The sequence below is a fragment of the Mustela lutreola genome, chromosome 2 (genome assembly GCF_030435805.1).
Source record: "Mustela lutreola isolate mMusLut2 chromosome 2, mMusLut2.pri, whole genome shotgun sequence".
NCBI lineage: Eukaryota > Metazoa > Chordata > Mammalia > Carnivora > Mustelidae > Mustela > Mustela lutreola.
The window spans coordinates 178,112,306-178,129,871 of record NC_081291.1 but is presented as its reverse complement, the minus strand read 5'-3'; the positions used below and the strand labels follow the sequence as shown (position 1 = coordinate 178,129,871).

The following is a 17,566-nucleotide window of genomic DNA, read 5'->3' as shown; positions in this document are numbered from 1 at the left end:
GTTGCTCTTAGGTGAGGGTTTAAGTGGAAACAGCAGGCTAAATTTAGGAAACAGATTCTTTTGCCAAATTCCTTGGCAAAAGAATGCGCAAAGAGAAAGGTAACAAAAGTTAAAAGTCTACCTGTATACTTGTGACTGGAGTTTTTCATTCAGAAGCTTTTCAGATACACTGTAGTCAATTATTCCTGTTAACATTTTGATACTGGGATAGATGGTGATTTTATTTTCCTTTTCTTCTCCAGAATGCATATCACAATGTGACAGCGGAGCAGCTCTTTTTGAAGGACATTATAGAAAAAAACTTTGTAATCAACTTGACTGAAGATTGACTCTACAGACTCAGAAGACTATGCTAACAGTATTAGTTTTATTTTTATACGGCAGTTTTTAGTTTATTTTTAAATATGTTGGATGCACTTGTCAAAAAATTGTGTATATTAAGTCTGTTGCTGCCTGGTGATTCATAACCACCAGCTTAATTTCTGTGAATATATTTAATTTATAAAAACCAAGATATGTTTAGTTATCAGGGAAAGTTTTGATTGCATTGTTTTTAAAACAAGCTAGTTTTCCGAAGTGTTTCTAAACATCTTTTTATATAGACTTCATCTTAGACTTTTGAGGGGATGTGACTTCCTAATAAGGGGCTTTAGCTGACCACAATTTTTGAACACATTTGGCTACTCTGAATTAGTGGGGCATGGCCATGTGGTTGTGCCTTGATACGGCAGACTGGAGCCACTTTCGGCATGTAGCTACATGATTGTGTTGTACCTGAGAAAACAGATTTGAATCTTAAAGCAGCCCTGAACACAGCACTAGGTATGGTTATGGAAATCTAAGATCAGACTGGTTTCATTAAGCTTTTTTTGTCCTGCAATTAAGTAAACCATGATTGTAATGAGTAATCTGGTAAAAGGAAGGTGTGTTTTTAAGGTAAAGGAAATAGACTACACATGAAATTCTGGACGAGTAAATAAGCTAAGAATGCCACTTACCAAAGCCTGGTGACTGCATTATTTTAAAGCTCATACAAGGTAGCAGAGCTCGGCGGCAAGCTTAAGGAGAGCATTATTAAATTTTTTGCCTGGCCTAATATATTAAAATGTGAAAGTTTACTATTGGAATTAAATTAGAAAAAATGAAGATAAATCCTTGAGACTCCTCCTCAAGCTGTTTCTGGATTTAAATGGGACTTTCATGAGAGATTTCAACTTCAAAGGGGAAGGCTTACCTGGCTACCTAGGCTGCATCAGAGAAGAGTGCTGCTGGATGCAAACAAGTCAAAACCAACCCTTCGAACAAATGTGAGCTAGTGTCCCTTCTCACTTAATCCAGCCCATGGCTATGGGGAGGGAAAAAGGAAGAGAAGAGAATTACAAGAAGGATGGAATTAAAAGTTCTCAGAAGAGGCAAGAGTTGAAAGAACTGTTACCTTTTGAACAATAATTATCACTGGGAGTCACGCTGGTGTTACTGGGAACCAACCAGCCTCTCTAAAGATTATGTCAAACGCAGTAGAAGAGGGGAGAAAACTCCTAGTTGATGTAAGCCAGATCTACACATGAAACATGGACACTGTTCTGTTAGCACCAGCACACTTGCACAGTACCATGATCTCACTGGATTCCTCCAGTAACTGAGGTGGAAAACATGGATGTTCGTGTGACCCTGCCCTCCTACCACACATTGAGCCTGGCTGCTCAATTTCAGTCTGTGAACTAATTTAGGCTTCAAAAATGGATGGTCCTGGCTGTAGTAAAAATAAAAAACCACTGGTAGCATTTTCAAATGTTCCTATAAGGTTTAGAATAATGGCAGGACAATTTCTGACTGATGCTAAAACTGAGAAATCTGGCATTTTGTGTAGTGTGAGAGAAGACTACAAACTTCAACATGGTTTTATATAAGCCCAAGGAAAGTCTCAGCAAGACACATATATACAATTTATTAAAAACACATGAACACATTAAGATCTCACTATTTATACAATCTAGATTCTAGCAACATATACACATACTGAGTGACTACAGTACATGCCGAGGTAAGAAAAGTACATTCCGGGAGAATATCACTGACCCTCAAGCCATTTTTATTTCCAATATGTATTTCGATAGGTTTTGTTTCCACCTTTCCCAGTGCCAAAAAAAAGAAAAAGAAAAAAACTAGTCATAAATTGGTGCCACAGTTGAGCTAAAAAGTATTTTAATAACCATCCAACTCTTATTAGATTTTGCAGTTCAGGGACTTCAAGTTCATGGCAGGAAAGCAGAGCTAGAAGGCAGTTTTTTTTTTTTTTTTGTTTTGTTTGTTTTTTTTTTTTTTTTAAAGGTAGAGCTTAGTTATATCTCTTTAAAGGGTTTGAAAAGTTTTTGTCCCACAATCTATTAGTTCTGTCCTCTGACCTGTTGTTTCCGTAGCCCTTTTGCTCTCCAGGTTTTAATGTGAGGCCAAGGCAAAGAAGTTCAAGCTTTGTCACCTTCTATAGAATTTTAGATGAGTGCATTTTCTGCTGGGGGCAGGGAGGGTAAGAGTATACATGACACCATAGTTTCAACTGCTGGATAAATTCTCTACACCAGCCTTTTTACCAGCAGATAAAACCACTGTTCAATGCAAAGTGCAAATAGTGAAACGTGAATTTAAATAACTGGACTAGATCCTACACATATAATAGGATCTATTTAGTGTTCTAATCAAATATAAATCAGCATTCACAATATCTTTGACTGGGCTGGTTCCTAAGATCATGTAACAGTGAAGCCGGCGTCACTTTGTGAAAACCTGTAAGGGCCCTACTTCGCTGTACCTCTGTCGGAGTCGATCTTTAGAATTGTGTTAACAGGAAAAAAAAAATTAATCCAATAAACCAGAGTGACTTAAATCTTTTAGATGTTTCAAGCAGGGAATAAAAATTCAAGGTTATTTAGTAGAGAAAAAAAAAGTTACTTTCACATTTTCAGTTGATTGTCTCCACAGCTGCATCAGACATAAATGTAGTTAAAACCCAAAACAAAACTCTAATACGAAAACAAAGGAACTAAAAGTACAAAGTCAGAATAACCCTCTGTATCAGGCTCAGCTCTTCATTTAAAATGTAAATATACAAAAGCAATAAAAACTATTTTGTACAAAATCATTGGTAGTTTAAGGACTGCACGGTGGCAAAAACATGCATCATTTAAGAAGAAAACATTTGCCTCTCAAAGAGTTCCATGGGAAAATCAGGTGCACAAAATTAAATGAAAACAAGCATCTTTGGGAGAATGAGATAATTTCTCTTAAAGCTTCTCAAACAGGCATGTGATTGGAGAAGTATATTCACTGTGTACTGAAGATGAATAGAAAAATAAATCAGTTTACTCTCTTCCCACCTGAATAGGGATGACTGCATTAATACACGTGCTTTACACATTCATGTCTTAATAAACGTTCAACATCTGTGCTTGTTTCAAATGTTCTGAAATAGTATATTTCTTCAATGAATAAAACGACGCCTCAAAGTTTGTCTGAAAAAGCAAGTGAAGGTAAGACCAACAAAAATAATACTAGAGGGCAGAGAGGCTGTAGAAATAATTCTGCTTTTGAAGCAATACTTTAGAGTTCTGATATACCCATGGAAGCCAAGTGAAATGAACACTGTCTTTTCTCACATCTAGCAAATTGTGGAAATGACTGGGGGCACAGGCCAAAAGAAATGGCTAGAACCTGATGGGAAATTTTATGTTTTAATCATAGGGCCAGCTTCTCAGCCTGCCAAAGATTTGTAAAGATTCTTAACACTATGGGCTAATAAATTACAGATGACTTTTATTTCACCCATCTAAAACTAGTTCTGGGCAAATACTGAAAAAGAAGTTGCCTGGAAATACCAAAACCAGACATCAATATTCACCTGCTGCTAGAACATCTGTTCCACAGGCCTGCGGTGAAGGACTGTCAAAACTCCCGTGACACAGAGTGGGCACACTCACACAGAGCTGAGGAATTCATGCTGGCTTCCTATTTCCTTCAGTATTTCACTGTGGATAATTAAAAATACTTTTTGACCAAAAATAACTTCAGATTAAAAAATATATATATATTAAATCAAAGAGGGCAAATCCTTTTTTTTTTTTTTTTTTAAGATACTTTATAGGACTACTGAGGAATGATTCTGCCTTTCACTGTGGTAGACATAAAGGGTCCTATTTACGGTGTTCACTCAGATGGCCCCACAGGTACTCACAACTCGCCTAGGACCAATCCCACTGCAAATAAAGTCGGGCAGGGAGAGAATCTCTTCTGGAGCTTTTTAAAATTACAGGATTCATGAGGCTGGTGGAGCAAGCATCACTCACTAAAAAAAATTCAAAACCGTTAATAAACACAAGAATAGGGTTGGCCCCAGACAGAACAAGTAGGGATGAAACCAGGTCACGTACCATTAAGTGTTAAAACTCTGGAGAGTGTCAAGAAGTGAAAAAAAAATCAATGACCCCACCCTTTAGAAGTCCGTTTCCCACCTATAGACCTTCCTAAGATAGGTAAGTGTATGACTGCAATCAAAAAATGGTATCACTAATTTTTTAAAAAAATCTGTAAGGAATATAGGAATAGAAAAGAGCTCATGATAGTACCCACCTTTCACAAAGAGCAACATTTCAAGCCATTAGACATTTCAAGAACAGTACCTTGCGTTATTGCCCGTCAGGTGAACACAGCCACCTCTTGAGTTCATCAATGTACCTGCAGCATTGGTAATAAATACTCTCAGTGATTTTTAGTTTCTTTGAAGTGCATAGTAGGGAGCATTTTCTGTATCAAAAAATAGTGTTTTACAGTAGTAACAAACAGGATGTTTGCAATTGAACTGGCAAGCCGTCACTGCCACAGTAACACTTTTAAAGCAAAATGGCAAGATTAGTAGTTCCCTGTACCTCGGTCATCACATTTTCCCCAACCACATCTGTGACAGATATGTAATACATTCTATATATTACTACCACTAACACACAAAAAAGGCCATGTGCTTTAAAACGATGCTTTATAACAAGCAGCATCACCTTCAAAGAATTTCTTTAAAAACATCACATTCACCATCCCTCCCGGCTCCTGAAGCCTCCTGTGTGCTCTGTGGCACCTGGTATACCAGCTCGTCTGGGGCACTGGCACCTGGCTTCCCACCTTTTGGGGTGTCATACTGGGCACGGGCGGAGGAGCAGCTGTCAGTCCTGGAGAGAAGAGTGTTGTAGGCTCCCACCAGTGGGGGAGGCTGGTTCCCTGCAGCTTTGAAAGTGGACGTTGAGGAAAGACCAACTGAAGCTGTGGGGTGCCCGGACATATCCATGATGATCGGGGTTGCGTATTCGGGCCCGGTAATTGGCAGTGGTTCAGCATAGGCATGGTAGACTTCTTGGACCGGGGAGTTGTAAGGATCTAGGTCAGCGTAACTTGCTTCTTTCCCTTCTTCTGGTTTAAAGGTGGATCTCTGATGAAGGGTGCCAACAAGTCCTCCCACAAGTGGCTGTGCATACTCTGTGGATATTACAGAACAAACAACACAAAAGTCACCTCATTCCTACAGGGATCAGATAGTCCAGGTGATAGTCATAGCCGGACACCAAAAACAAACACTTCTTTATGGCACTTCTGTTCCTATCAATACAGACCTATGGATTTCTCTACCAGAACCAACTTAAAAAAATTAAACATATTATCTTGTATCTCCTAAGAAGTTAATATGCTATAGAGTCTCATTCATAAAATTTTACAGAGAACGTATATGCTCTTGAGATTTACAAATAGTGTATCACTGGGGGGAAAAACCCCACTTCATTATTAGATATTTTCAAATAGAACAATGTTTAAAATAAATATGAACTAAGTTAACAGGATACATATTTATAAGGCTCACTATAGCTTTGCCACTCTTCACACTCAAAACTCCAGGTAAACACACAGAAATGCCCAGAGCTTTTTAGAAATGAATGCTCCTATTTTTTGAACATGGAAGGTGCAAAAATAACTTTCTCAAGGTCATCCTTTCAAAAATTAGTTCTACCTTAAGAAAACAGTTGACCTGTTACATAGGAAAAAGAGAAAAGAACTAGAAATCCCGAAGCACTGTCCAGCTACGTGTAGCAGTGTCTTCCTCCGCTCTGGCAAGGGAGGCACGCAGTTACCTGCAGAGTCGGTCTGCAGCACCGCGGTGACTTCTCTGGGGCTCAAAGGATTGACTTCACTGCTGCTGTAGCGAACAGGGGTCTCCTCGTGTTCCACAGACTTGGCAGGGAGAAACTGCTTCATTCCTTTCCACCAACCTTCATGGTGATTGGAAGCAAGAAAGACCATTACATAAAAACCCAGGTCTGAAATGATAACACTGTTTACAGGAGAATTCCTGCTGCATTTAAGCCATTTCTCTAACACATCTGTACAAAATAGCCTCTATGTTCAATCTCTTTTTTTATTTTGGCATAATACACATTACAGAAAATTTACCATCATAACCATTTTTTGAGTGTAGGTCATGTGGTTTAAAATGTTCACACTGTTGTGCAACTACCACTACCATCTCTCTCCATAACTTTTCAGCTCATGAAACTAACACTATTCCCATGAAACGGTAACTGTCCATTCGTTGTCCCCCTACCAATGGCGACCACCACTTTACTTTCTGTCTTTATGATTTTGACCACTCTAAGTACTTCATCTAAGTGGAATCATACAGTATTTGTCTTTTTGTGACTGGCTTATTTTGCCTCACATAATGTCCTCAAAGTTCATCCATCTTGTAGCATATTACAGAAAATCGTTCCTTTTTAAGGCTAAATAATATTCCACTGCTTGTATACACTTTTTTTTGCTTTTCCACTCATCAGCTGAGGGTCAGGTGGGTGGCTTCCATAGTTTAACTGTTAACAATATTAAGTTTTCAATCCACGAACATAGAGTATGCTTTCATGTACGTCTTTTTAAATTTCTTTAGTAGTATTTAGAGTTTATAAAAGTCTAGTGCCTCTTTGGTTAAATGAACTCTTAAGTATTTTATTCTTTTAGATGGAACTGTAAGTGAAACTTTTTATAATTTCTTTTTCAGATTGTTCACTTTGTGTACAGAAATGCAATGTGTTGACTTTGTATCCTACTAGTTGGCTCAGTTACTGGTGCTAACAGCTTGTGTGTGTGCAATCTTTAAAGCTTAATTCTCTTTTAAATGTTTGGTAGGATTTTTTTTTTTCAGAGATTTTTGATTATTGACTCAATCTCTTTAGTCAATTCATATTTTCTATTTCTGGAAATTTGTCCATTTCATCTAGATTATTCAATTCTTTGGCATATGATTATTCATAATATTCTCATAATCTTTTTTTCTGCAGAATCAGTAGTAATGCCTGTACTTTCTTTTCTGATTTAAGTAGTGTCAATCTTTTTTTTTTTTTAATTTTATTTATTTGACAGACAGACATCACACGTAGGCAGAGAGGCAGGCAGAGAGAGAGAGAGAGGAGGAAGCAGGCTCCCCACTGAGCAGAGAGCCCGATGCGGGGCTCAATCCCAGGACCCTGAGATCATGATCTGAGCCGAAGGCAGAGAGAGGCTTTAACCCACTGAGCCACCCAGGCGTCAATCTTTTTTTCTTATTCTATCTAAAAGTTTGTTAATTTTGTCAATCTTTTTAAAGAACCAGCATTTGATTTCACTATTTTCCCATTTTCCATTGTGTTTCTCTCTCTTATCTTTATATTTCTTTCCTTCTGGTAGCTTTGGGTTTAGTTTGTTCTTGTTCTAATTCCTTAAGTTGCTGAAGTCTCCCCGCCCCCCTTTGGTGGAGTATCTAGTGCAATGCAGAACATGGTAGAAATTCCCAATGGAAGTATACCCAGAAGCAAAATCATTGCTCTAAAATTGTTGGCAGATATAGTTTGTCTGTTGTAGGGTGGTTTTTGATAAGTTTTTCTAAAAAACATACTTTCCAAGGTCTACCTTGGGGTTTTAGCAGCACAGAATCTGCCCCCACTACTTTTCTTTTCTGCCTTAGTCACAGCAGTGAACTCTTTTGCCTTTTATTGTTCCAGTCATGAGACTGGAAAGTAGGAGACCAGTAGGTGTCACCTGCTGCAATGGGCCACACAGAGTAGGAATTCAGAAGATGACAACTCATCACGGCAGAGAAGGCAGACCTCACGATTTCCAAACTAGTAGGCTCTACCTGGGAAGTACCCACAGCAGAGTGACAAACACACACTGTGTTACCAAGACCACAATCCTTTTATGCAGCGTTCACAAGCCATAAAGAAAGCTGGTCTCAAGAAAAACAGATACGTGGGACAAACCGCATGGGTTTTCCAGGAAAAAGGAACAGAGTGTGTATTATGAGAAATTTTCATTTCATTACTTATTGACCAGAAGAGATTTTACAGAAGAGCAAAAGTGGTCAGAACGTTAGAGGAACACCATTTTTCTCACAGGCTGGGGAGTTTGTGTGGGCCTGAAAACAGCTTTCCTCTTTCACTACTGCCACCTGGAAGGGTGGGACTTTCCTCTATGGGAGCAAAGTCCCGAGTTACCTGCCCGGTCCCAGTAAGGTAAGTCGTAGGTGCCTTCGGTTTTCTTCTTTCTGGAAAAATACAGAAAAAAACATGTTAGCAAACAGTGAATTCATGAGTAAGACAGCTCTGAAAGTGCAGGATAAACACTCAAGTTAATAATTACTCAGGAGTACACATTTCCATTTGCTGACCTACCCGGCAAGGCCCTCCATTTCACTTGCCTTTCAAAGTTGCCCCTGCTGAAACTCATACTGAACTCTTTTTTTTTTTTTTTTTTAAAGATTTTATTTACTTATTTGACAGACAGAGACCACAAGTAGGCAGAGAGAGGAGGGAAGCAGGCTCCTTACTAAGCGAGAGCCCAATGCGGGGCTCAATCCCAGGACCCTGGGATCACAACCCGAGCTGAAGGCAGAGGCTTTAACCCACTGAGCCACCCAGGCGCCCCTCATACTGAACTCTTGATAAATTTTAAACTATCTCCTGAGATACTCTGTTACCCAAGGTACTTCCCACTCAAAGGATAAAGGAATAAGAAAGGCTAAGTCTGTAGATAAAAAGAATCTAATCAAAGACCCACAGGTAATATGTGGGTCCTTATGAGACAGTTACTGTTAGGTCTGTTTCAGTTTCTAATACAAACTGCAAATCCATTGACTTCCATCTGTATCCTCACAATCTGAGGATTGTGTCCTTTAACCGCTAGCCCAGAGGGATCTCAGGACTTGTCTCCCACCTTCCAGACAACCTGACTCCCAATCCTTACCCTCTGTGCTCTGACCATAAGTGGATGGGACTGGACTGCCTGACTGACCACACATCCAGGGCAGAACTCCACTTGGCTGTGTGTGGACCGGGTGACCTCAGACAAGTCACATTTTCTTCTTCTGTAAACAGTACCTGCTTTGTAGGTTGTCTGAGGATTAAATGAACTGAACCACGTAAAGCACTTAAAATAATGCCGAAAATCAGCTTTCACTCTCTATAAAAATGAGCTGTTGCTACTCTCGTTACTATTGCTTCTACCCAATTCCTAGAGAGCAGCCTGAACTTTCTGCCCTGGATTTTCCCTGCCCTCATAGTAACTTGTTGGGTCTCTGTCCAGACCGCCTTCCCCAAACCATGAGTCCAGGATCCATCTGCTTCTTTGGCCTCCTCTGTGGCATGTACTGGATGGAGGCACCATCGCTGCCCGTCATCCTCACTGTATCCTCTCCCAGCCTGTGAACTCTGGGGCTCAGCCCTGGACTCCCAGGACATGGTCAATACTCAGCACGAGGCAGGAGCTCAAATAGTTGGAGTGAATGAATGAAGTCATTCTCCTGCTCCACCAAACCTGTTCCTGCTGCTCTGTCAGCTCTACTCAGGACATCTCTACTGGTCTAAGTGCACAAGCCAGAAACTTCGGATCGTCCAGGATCCCTCCTCCTTCCTTAGCAGCCAGTTGCACCTCATCAGATAGCGTCACCCGTCTGCCTCACCCTCCTCTGTGAGAACCCCATCTACGAATGAAACCTGAATCCCTCTGTCCCCAGAGGCCCGAGCTCTACTTCAGTTCCTCCTCAGCGCTCTCCTGTGCCCAGCCCATGTGTGAGCCCTCACTACCCTGCCTATACTCCACATCTCTGTGCCTTCACTCAAGCACAGGGTCTGGGCTGTGCTCCACTTTCCGCCATCCAGGCAAACCCAACGTTCTCATTAAGGCGAAACAAACTTGAGGATTACTCTTTCCTGCAGGAAAGCTTTCAGATACCTCTCATGGTTTTCACATCTGTGCTCCCTAGCACTTCAAAAAGAACTCCTTAAGGCATATTACAGTTCCGTGTCTTTGTCAACCAACCCCGCCAAACACCTAGGGGATAGGAGTTATGCCTCATTATTTCAGGAAATATGACTAAGCACCTGTTATGTGTCAAGCTGTGGTTCTTATTAATGTGTATATTCCAGCACGGAAAGCAGATTTTGATACAATAAAGGTACTCAGTGACTATGCTATTGAACATACTCCTTTTTTTACGTATTGTATTTTGACTTTAATAACCACCTTAACTCTCCCCTTCTCAAAAAGGTGAATGGTAGTTCACCTCCTCTATTTAGATTCTACTTCACGCTTGGAGACTTCCCTTGTAGGACCAATCAGGTGAACTGGTTATGGACTCACCTGTTCCTCCAATGCCAAGCACACACTACGACGAGGATGAGGGTGGTGAGCACCATGACAAGCACCGGGACTAGGACCGCAGCCAAGGCTATATCTGAAAACACACCAAACAAGAGTCATGAAGGGAAGGTGGGAAGCTTACCCACATCATCCTTCAAAGCTTTTCTATCTTAGAAAACACCATACATGTTATTTATGAAATGAGAGTGGGCATGTGTGGGTAATGGCAGAAGCTTTCACAGATAACGTGGAATCTGTCACACTATTTGCTTCAGCTTTGTAGATACTTAAAATTTTTCATAGTAGCTTTTTAAATCAGCAAGATAAACTGAAAGACCAATGAAACTTGGAAAATATATTTCTGAATATGTGGTAAAGGATTACTATAATCTATATATTACAGAATTTATATGTCAAAATAATCAATAGAAAAGTCAGCAGAGATGAATGAGCAATACAATTAAAAAAATACAAGTAACCATTCCACATGTCAGCTTCACTAGTAATCACAGAAACAGAAGTTAAAATAGGAATAAGATGTTACTTCTGCTCATCAAATTGGCAAATATTTAAAAGAATAACTGCTAGAAAGGATATCAGGAGACAGTTATTTTTATGGGACTTTAAATGTATACTTTCTGCATCATTTTGGGGCAATATGTATAAAAATCAATCACTTGGCAATTCCATGCCTAGAATTTATTCTTAGAAAAAACATTTAAAGATGAATCTTTGAAGAGGTTTCCTGCAAAAGAGTGAAAAACTGGAAATAATCCAAATGCCCAACAATGAATGGGAATAAATACATCATAATACCTTTCTCACAGAAAAGTATTACTATATACCATATAACTTATATAACATATATGCTATATGATTACAGTATATTGTCACTATATATCTATATCTATCTATATATATACACTATATAATATCACAATCCAGCAATTGGAAATGATATTGCAATATGATGGGGTAAATATTTATAGATATGGGAAGATAACAACATAGTGTAAAAGTATGAAAAAACCTATAGGTATCAACAGGGCAGAAAAGGATAATGCTTGAGCCTACAGGGACTAGAAGATCATCTAACCCCTTTATCTCACTCTTCAGATAAGGAAGTCCAGGCCCAGATCCAGCAAATGGTCTGCCTTAGGTTGTCTGAGACGTCAGCAACTTCCCTAGTCTGGCACCTCCATCCTGGCAATGAGGAGAGCAGCCCAGCAGCAGCCACCACCAATCCGTGCTGGGGGCTAAGCACCAGACACAGTGGGCCCTGACCCTCAGCGTCTTATGCACCCTTAGACTTTATCCAAGAGAAAGAGTCTGCCCATACGGGGGAGGGAGAGGATCATCAACCACCTGAGGCCTCCGAGAAGCTGGATGGACAGGAACGAGGGCACAGGTGGGTCAGCTTTGGACAGTCTGAGGAATTCCCTCCTTCCGCACAGTGGACACCAGGTACAGAGGATTTTACAGGCTCCACAAATAGAGAGTTCCCTTCTACTTGCTTTTATTTTCTTTTAAAAGTTGAAGAAGTAACAGAGTGAGTGAAGAATCTCTGAGTCAAGTGTTTGAAGACTACGGAGAAGTGACTGCTGAGAAGGGACAGAAGAGCTGACCAGAGAGAGAAAGACCGCTGGCTGGGGCTGAGGGCCCCACCTGGGGAGGATTCAGGAAGCCACAGTGGCACAGATCTGCCCACGATATGATTTTCTTTAGGGGCACTCTCAGCCTACATGTAAAAATGGAAAAGAAGTGCATAGAACAGAAATCATGACTTAGGGTTAGAAAGCACTAAGAATTCAGAAGGGTGAAAGTTCTTTATCCCTCAAATTTGTGAAATTGGAGAGAAAATAATCAGGTTCAAGTAGATACAGTTTGATTTAATGAGAGTTTTTAAAAAAATCTGCTTAAGGTTCAAAAAATAATAAAAAGTCTATACACCACCATCCCCAGAGAAAAGGAGACCAGGTCTTTAACTGAAAAAACTGGTCCATTCTTTGTTATTCTTCTGAAGCTTATAGGAATGTTAGCTCTGGAAGTAAACGCTTTAAGGACACTTTTAGTCTTGAGATTTCAAGATTCTATAATCAGACTTTAAGATGAACAATACTTTTAAATGGCTGTTCATGTGGTCTGGGATCCTGTCCAAACCAACAACTTCCGCAAAATTAGAAGAAGTTCTGTAGGACACGGAGATCTCTTGCTTCTATGAAGTCTTGCTTCTCTCTAGCTTTTCCAGCAGCATGAGAAAGAATCAGATCTGTTTAGAAAATACCTTAGAAGATGGGGAAAAAAGTGACAGGTGGAAAGTTGGAGAGAGTTATCTGAATCAGGCAAATTTTCAGAAAATAAGAATGAATAAAGTTCTGTGTGGCAGAAGTTACTTGGAATGAATTGCCTTCTCTTCTCTGCATTGTCCTGAAAATGCTTTATCGACCAATACTGAAATTAACTCCTCTGTGACACTGATGGTTTTTTCTGAATTCATCTGAAATTTTGTTTTTCAAAAACTAGTAAAATCAAAGTATAGTTTCATATGTATTAATACCTTATTTATTGGCAATAAGATCTGAAAGTAAATTCTATTACATGTATATTTATAATATGAAAAAATTACAATTGTAAATATTTTGAAAAAAAAAATTTTTTTTAAGAATTTAATTATTTATTTGACAGAGAGATAGAAAGCACAAGTAGGCAGAGCGGCAGGCAGAGGGAGCAGGAGAAGCAAGCTCCCTACTGAGCAGGGAGCTGAAAGCGGGGATCAATTCCAGGACCCTGGATCAATTCCAGGACCTGAGCTGAAGGCAGCCACTTAACTGACTGAGCCACTCAGGTACCCCGAGACCAAGTTTTTTAAAGAGTACAATAATTCACAGTATGTTTAGAGAAGTATTAATTTTCACCCAAACTCTTTTTCCCCACTCTTGCCTTTTGCCACCAAATTCCCTATCCAACAAATTAATATATCACCAGAGGGGGGAAAAGAAGTTTGATTCCTGCTATGGTTTTAGTTATTTCTAGAAATAGAGACTCCTTGTGTTTAGCTGTGGTGAGAAAAAAGATCAAAAGAGGAGACCCAGAATATAGCCGCCATCTCTAAATATTTAAAGAACGATTCTGCATGACACGAGAGAAAAGAAATCAGAGCAATGTAATCAGTTTCTTTTCTAAGGAGAGGAATTAAAGTTTTTTCAGTTCTTAAGAAATACAGTTGAGAGGAAAAGAAACAGAGTTTAAAAGCTAGACTTGCTCCTGAAAATTCAGTTACAAACAACATAAACTGCTACAATGTAACAGGTGTCAATTTCTGAATCTGCACACCTTTGGTTACACTTGGAGTCACCGTAGTATTTTTGATCTCAGGAGTGGCTGTTGTTTGCTCCGTTTGTGCAGGAAACTCATGGTTACTGCGAGGTTGTAGTGGTTGAGAAAATTTGGGGGCTCGACCTTGAAAAAAAGTTTTAAAAACTCTTTAGTTTTTTATCTACATCAACTTGATTAAAACAGAATTATTTTATAATGCTTTTAATATATTTATGGAAAATTATAACACAGATTCTGGGAATACCAAATTCTCATACTTAAAGGAGGCCTACCTTTGGCTATTTTTGGAGGGGTTGTAGTGTTTGTGAGGTCATTGCTGTTCCGAGGAGGTGGAGGTTGAGTAAGTTTTGGAGGACGACCTTGAAAAATGGTTTAGAAAAGTTTATACATTTTGCTTATCAGAGTCAGACTTAAAAACAATAATTTAAATATCTTCAACATTTCCGAGAGAACTTGGTTCTGCTCAGTAATTTTAAATTGTGGACAGCAATACATCAGAAGGATAAATACACTATGCATTAAACACACAAACTTACTGGGATTTCTCACTTTTTATATAATTGTCTTAAAATAATTTTCACAGAAGAAGAACACAGAGTTGGTGGCTGATGTTAAACTCTAAAGCCACAGAAGCATCGTCACAGCTTGACATGCTATTCGCTCAATCATTTAATAACTGTGCAGGGCCCGCCATATGGGGGCATTGTAGTAGGCTTTGGAGATACAACAGTAAGTATTAAAATATTCTATAATACTGAGGGAAGTTACTTCCACTTCTAATTTTTTCAAAGGAAAAGGCATTTGGACTAAGGTTACTGTTATAATCATAGGTGTTGGTGATATAATATTATACTACATGGGACCTGATTAAAAATTGTTAAGATTGAGACTAGATCTGAAAAGCAATCTCATTACATTATCTCATCTCTCTTCTTCCACTTGTAATCTTGAAAACCATTGTGGGAACTGACTGTTTAATAGGATAACTATTTCTTTTAAAATTCCTCTTTAAAAAGATACTGTAGTAAAAGCCAAATGCTCATATTATCATTCTTTATTTTCTCTGAGAATAGCAAAGCCACTTGAAATTAAATAACATACTGTTGCTTTACCTTTAGGAATAGACTGACATCCAAGCAGTTCCACTTTCATGGCAATTTTCTGCTGCCATTGCGTAGGATTCACTCTAATAAAACGTGCAATAATTGGTGGCAAAAAGTTATTACGCACATCCTGGTGATAATCTTTGTTTCCTTGAAATATCTTTAAAAAACAAAAATTGGTACTTTACGTCAACAGAGGTCAGGGCTAAACTGTTCCATTGAAACATATTTTTGGTTTATGCTTTGGGGCTTAAATGAGATCTGTAAAGTATGACAGTAGGAATTAACTTCTCAGAAAATAAATTAATCATAATTTGGACAAACTATTAAGAAGGTACACATTCTTCATTAAAAACTTATAAAAGTACTGAATACAAAAATGACTTTAAGATGATTGAAACATAACAAATATGCTAACTTGGCAATCTGAGAATCAGTTGCAGTGAGACAGTATAATTCTCTCAATAAATCAGTAATACCAGTCCTGTGGAATTACCTGCTATTTAAATACATTAATTTTCTTCTCAAAGTAAAGCATGATTGAACATATAAGTCTTAAAGGAAATGCTTTACTGTGTACTTTTCAGAATTTTTCTCTCAAAAGAGACAGAAAGTGAACATACACTTAAGGAATGCGTAACAGTTATATACCTCCACCTACTGGATAAACTACATAAAGACAGTTCCCATAGTATCCATTTTCATTCTCTGTTGCTATCTAAACCAGACAAGTGATTCTGAAACACTGCTGCCTAATTTTTATGATCCTAAGTAAATAGCAACAGATGCATTACATGTATTATAGGAATAGTATTTAGGTAAAAATATGATTTCAAGTGACTATCTCATCCCCTCAACCATTTTCAACAAATAATGATATTATGATAAAAGAGCTCTTATTTTCTTTTTTTTCTTTTTTTTTTTTTTTAAAGATTTTATTTATTTACTTGACAGACAGAGACCACAAGTAAGCAGAGAGGCAGGCAGAGAGAGAGGAGGAAGCAGGCTCCCTGCTGAGCAGAGAACCCGATGTGGGGCTCGATCCCAGGATGCTGGGATCATGACCCGAGCCGAAGGCAGAGGCTTTAACCCACTGAGCCACCCAGGCACCCCAAGAGCTCTTATTTTCATGTAATCAACTCAGCTGTTCTCCCTGACAAACCCATGAAATAGGCAGAACCCAGAAAACTGCAGCTCCAGAATGTAAATGGACTGCATAACCAGTCGATGACTGAAAAGTGACTTGAGTCTGAGTCTTCTGACTTAACCCTAGGCCTCCACTAAGCTTAAAGTTCTTCTTGCTTCTTCTTTTTTTTTTTTTTTTAAAGATTTTATTTATTTATTTGACAGAGAGAAATCACAAGTAGATGGAGAGGCAGGCAGAGAGAGAGAGAGGGAAGCAGGCTCCCTGCTGAGCAGAGAGCCCGATGCAGGACTCGATCCCAGGACCCTGAGATCATGACCTGAGCCGAAGGCAGCGGCTTAACCCACTGAGCCACCCAGGCGCCCCAAGTTCTTCTTGCTTCTTTAGGCCAAATTACCTGGCTAGTTTCTAAAGACTGCTAATAAATAGGTATCTGCCTAAAATTACAGCAGTTTGTATTTGATGAGTTAATGTGAGGGCAAGCAAATGTTTAGCTCTTCCATCAAGTCATGTCCAAATATAGCTATTTTCTTTTGGCTGACTCACAAAACATTAGATTGTAAACTTCTGAGATGTGTTAATAGCCTTTACTTTCTATAAGGTTTGTTTTGAAATTATAATAATCTCCAAACGAGTAACTTTTCATTACTTCCTCAGCTATTACTCTGAAATAAAGTGAAGGCAAATATTCGCAGTCTATTATGCATTTGTGGGACAGGAACAATAATCACTTTAGGACATAAAAACCATCCCCTGAGGGGCACCTGGGTGGCTCAGTGAGTTAAAGCCTCTGCCTTCGGCTCAGGTCATGATTTCAGGGTCCTGGGATCAAGCCCCACATTGGGCTCTCTGCTCAGCAGGGAGCCTGCTTCCCTTCCTTTCTCTCTGCCTGGCTCTCTGCTTACTTGTGATCTCTGTCTGTCAAAAGAATAAATAAAATCTTAAAACAAACAAACAAACAAAAACAAAAAAACATCTCTGAGGTTGTACTCCACACCACAGTTTCATTTTTATAAAAACCTTAAAGGAGAAAGATTTTATATAAATTAGGTAAAAAAGATCTGCTATAATCTGTAAGCATTTATTATAAGCTCCTGTGTGTAGTGAGGTCTGTAAGGAATCATGAGGATAAAAGGGGAAATGGAAGCCCACATTCCCACTCTCAAGGAACTTAAATTTTACAAGATACTGCCACACACAGATATGGCACACTATTAAAAAGCAATACATTGGGGCGCCTGAGTGGCTCAGTGGGTTAAGCCTCTGCCTTCGGCTCAGGTCATGATCT

General features: G+C 39.1%; 2 protein-coding genes across 9 annotated transcripts in view; one reads left to right on the top strand and one right to left on the bottom strand.

The window, feature by feature from the left end:
• ST3GAL6 (ST3 beta-galactoside alpha-2,3-sialyltransferase 6) overlaps positions 1-3,371 on the top strand; it is a 79,280-nt gene extending 75,909 nt beyond the window's left edge. For all 8 annotated transcript variants that reach the window (XM_059164377.1, XM_059164380.1, XM_059164381.1 and 5 more), the window contains one exon: positions 243-3,371. In XM_059164377.1, coding sequence (XP_059020360.1) covers positions 243-329 — 87 coding nt within the window. In that variant the 3' untranslated portion in view covers positions 330-3,371. The remainder of the gene's footprint in view (positions 1-242) is intronic.
• Positions 1,923-17,566, bottom strand: part of DCBLD2 (discoidin, CUB and LCCL domain containing 2) — a 103,501-nt gene continuing 87,857 nt past the window's right edge. The window contains exons 10-16 of the mRNA XM_059164373.1: positions 15,144-15,294; positions 14,304-14,390; positions 14,029-14,154; positions 10,696-10,789; positions 8,553-8,602; positions 6,165-6,302; positions 1,923-5,517 (exon numbers count right to left, since the gene is read on the bottom strand). Coding sequence (XP_059020356.1) covers positions 5,048-5,517; positions 6,165-6,302; positions 8,553-8,602; positions 10,696-10,789; positions 14,029-14,154; positions 14,304-14,390; positions 15,144-15,294 — 1,116 coding nt within the window. The 3' untranslated portion in view covers positions 1,923-5,047. The remainder of the gene's footprint in view (positions 5,518-6,164; positions 6,303-8,552; positions 8,603-10,695; positions 10,790-14,028; positions 14,155-14,303; positions 14,391-15,143; positions 15,295-17,566) is intronic.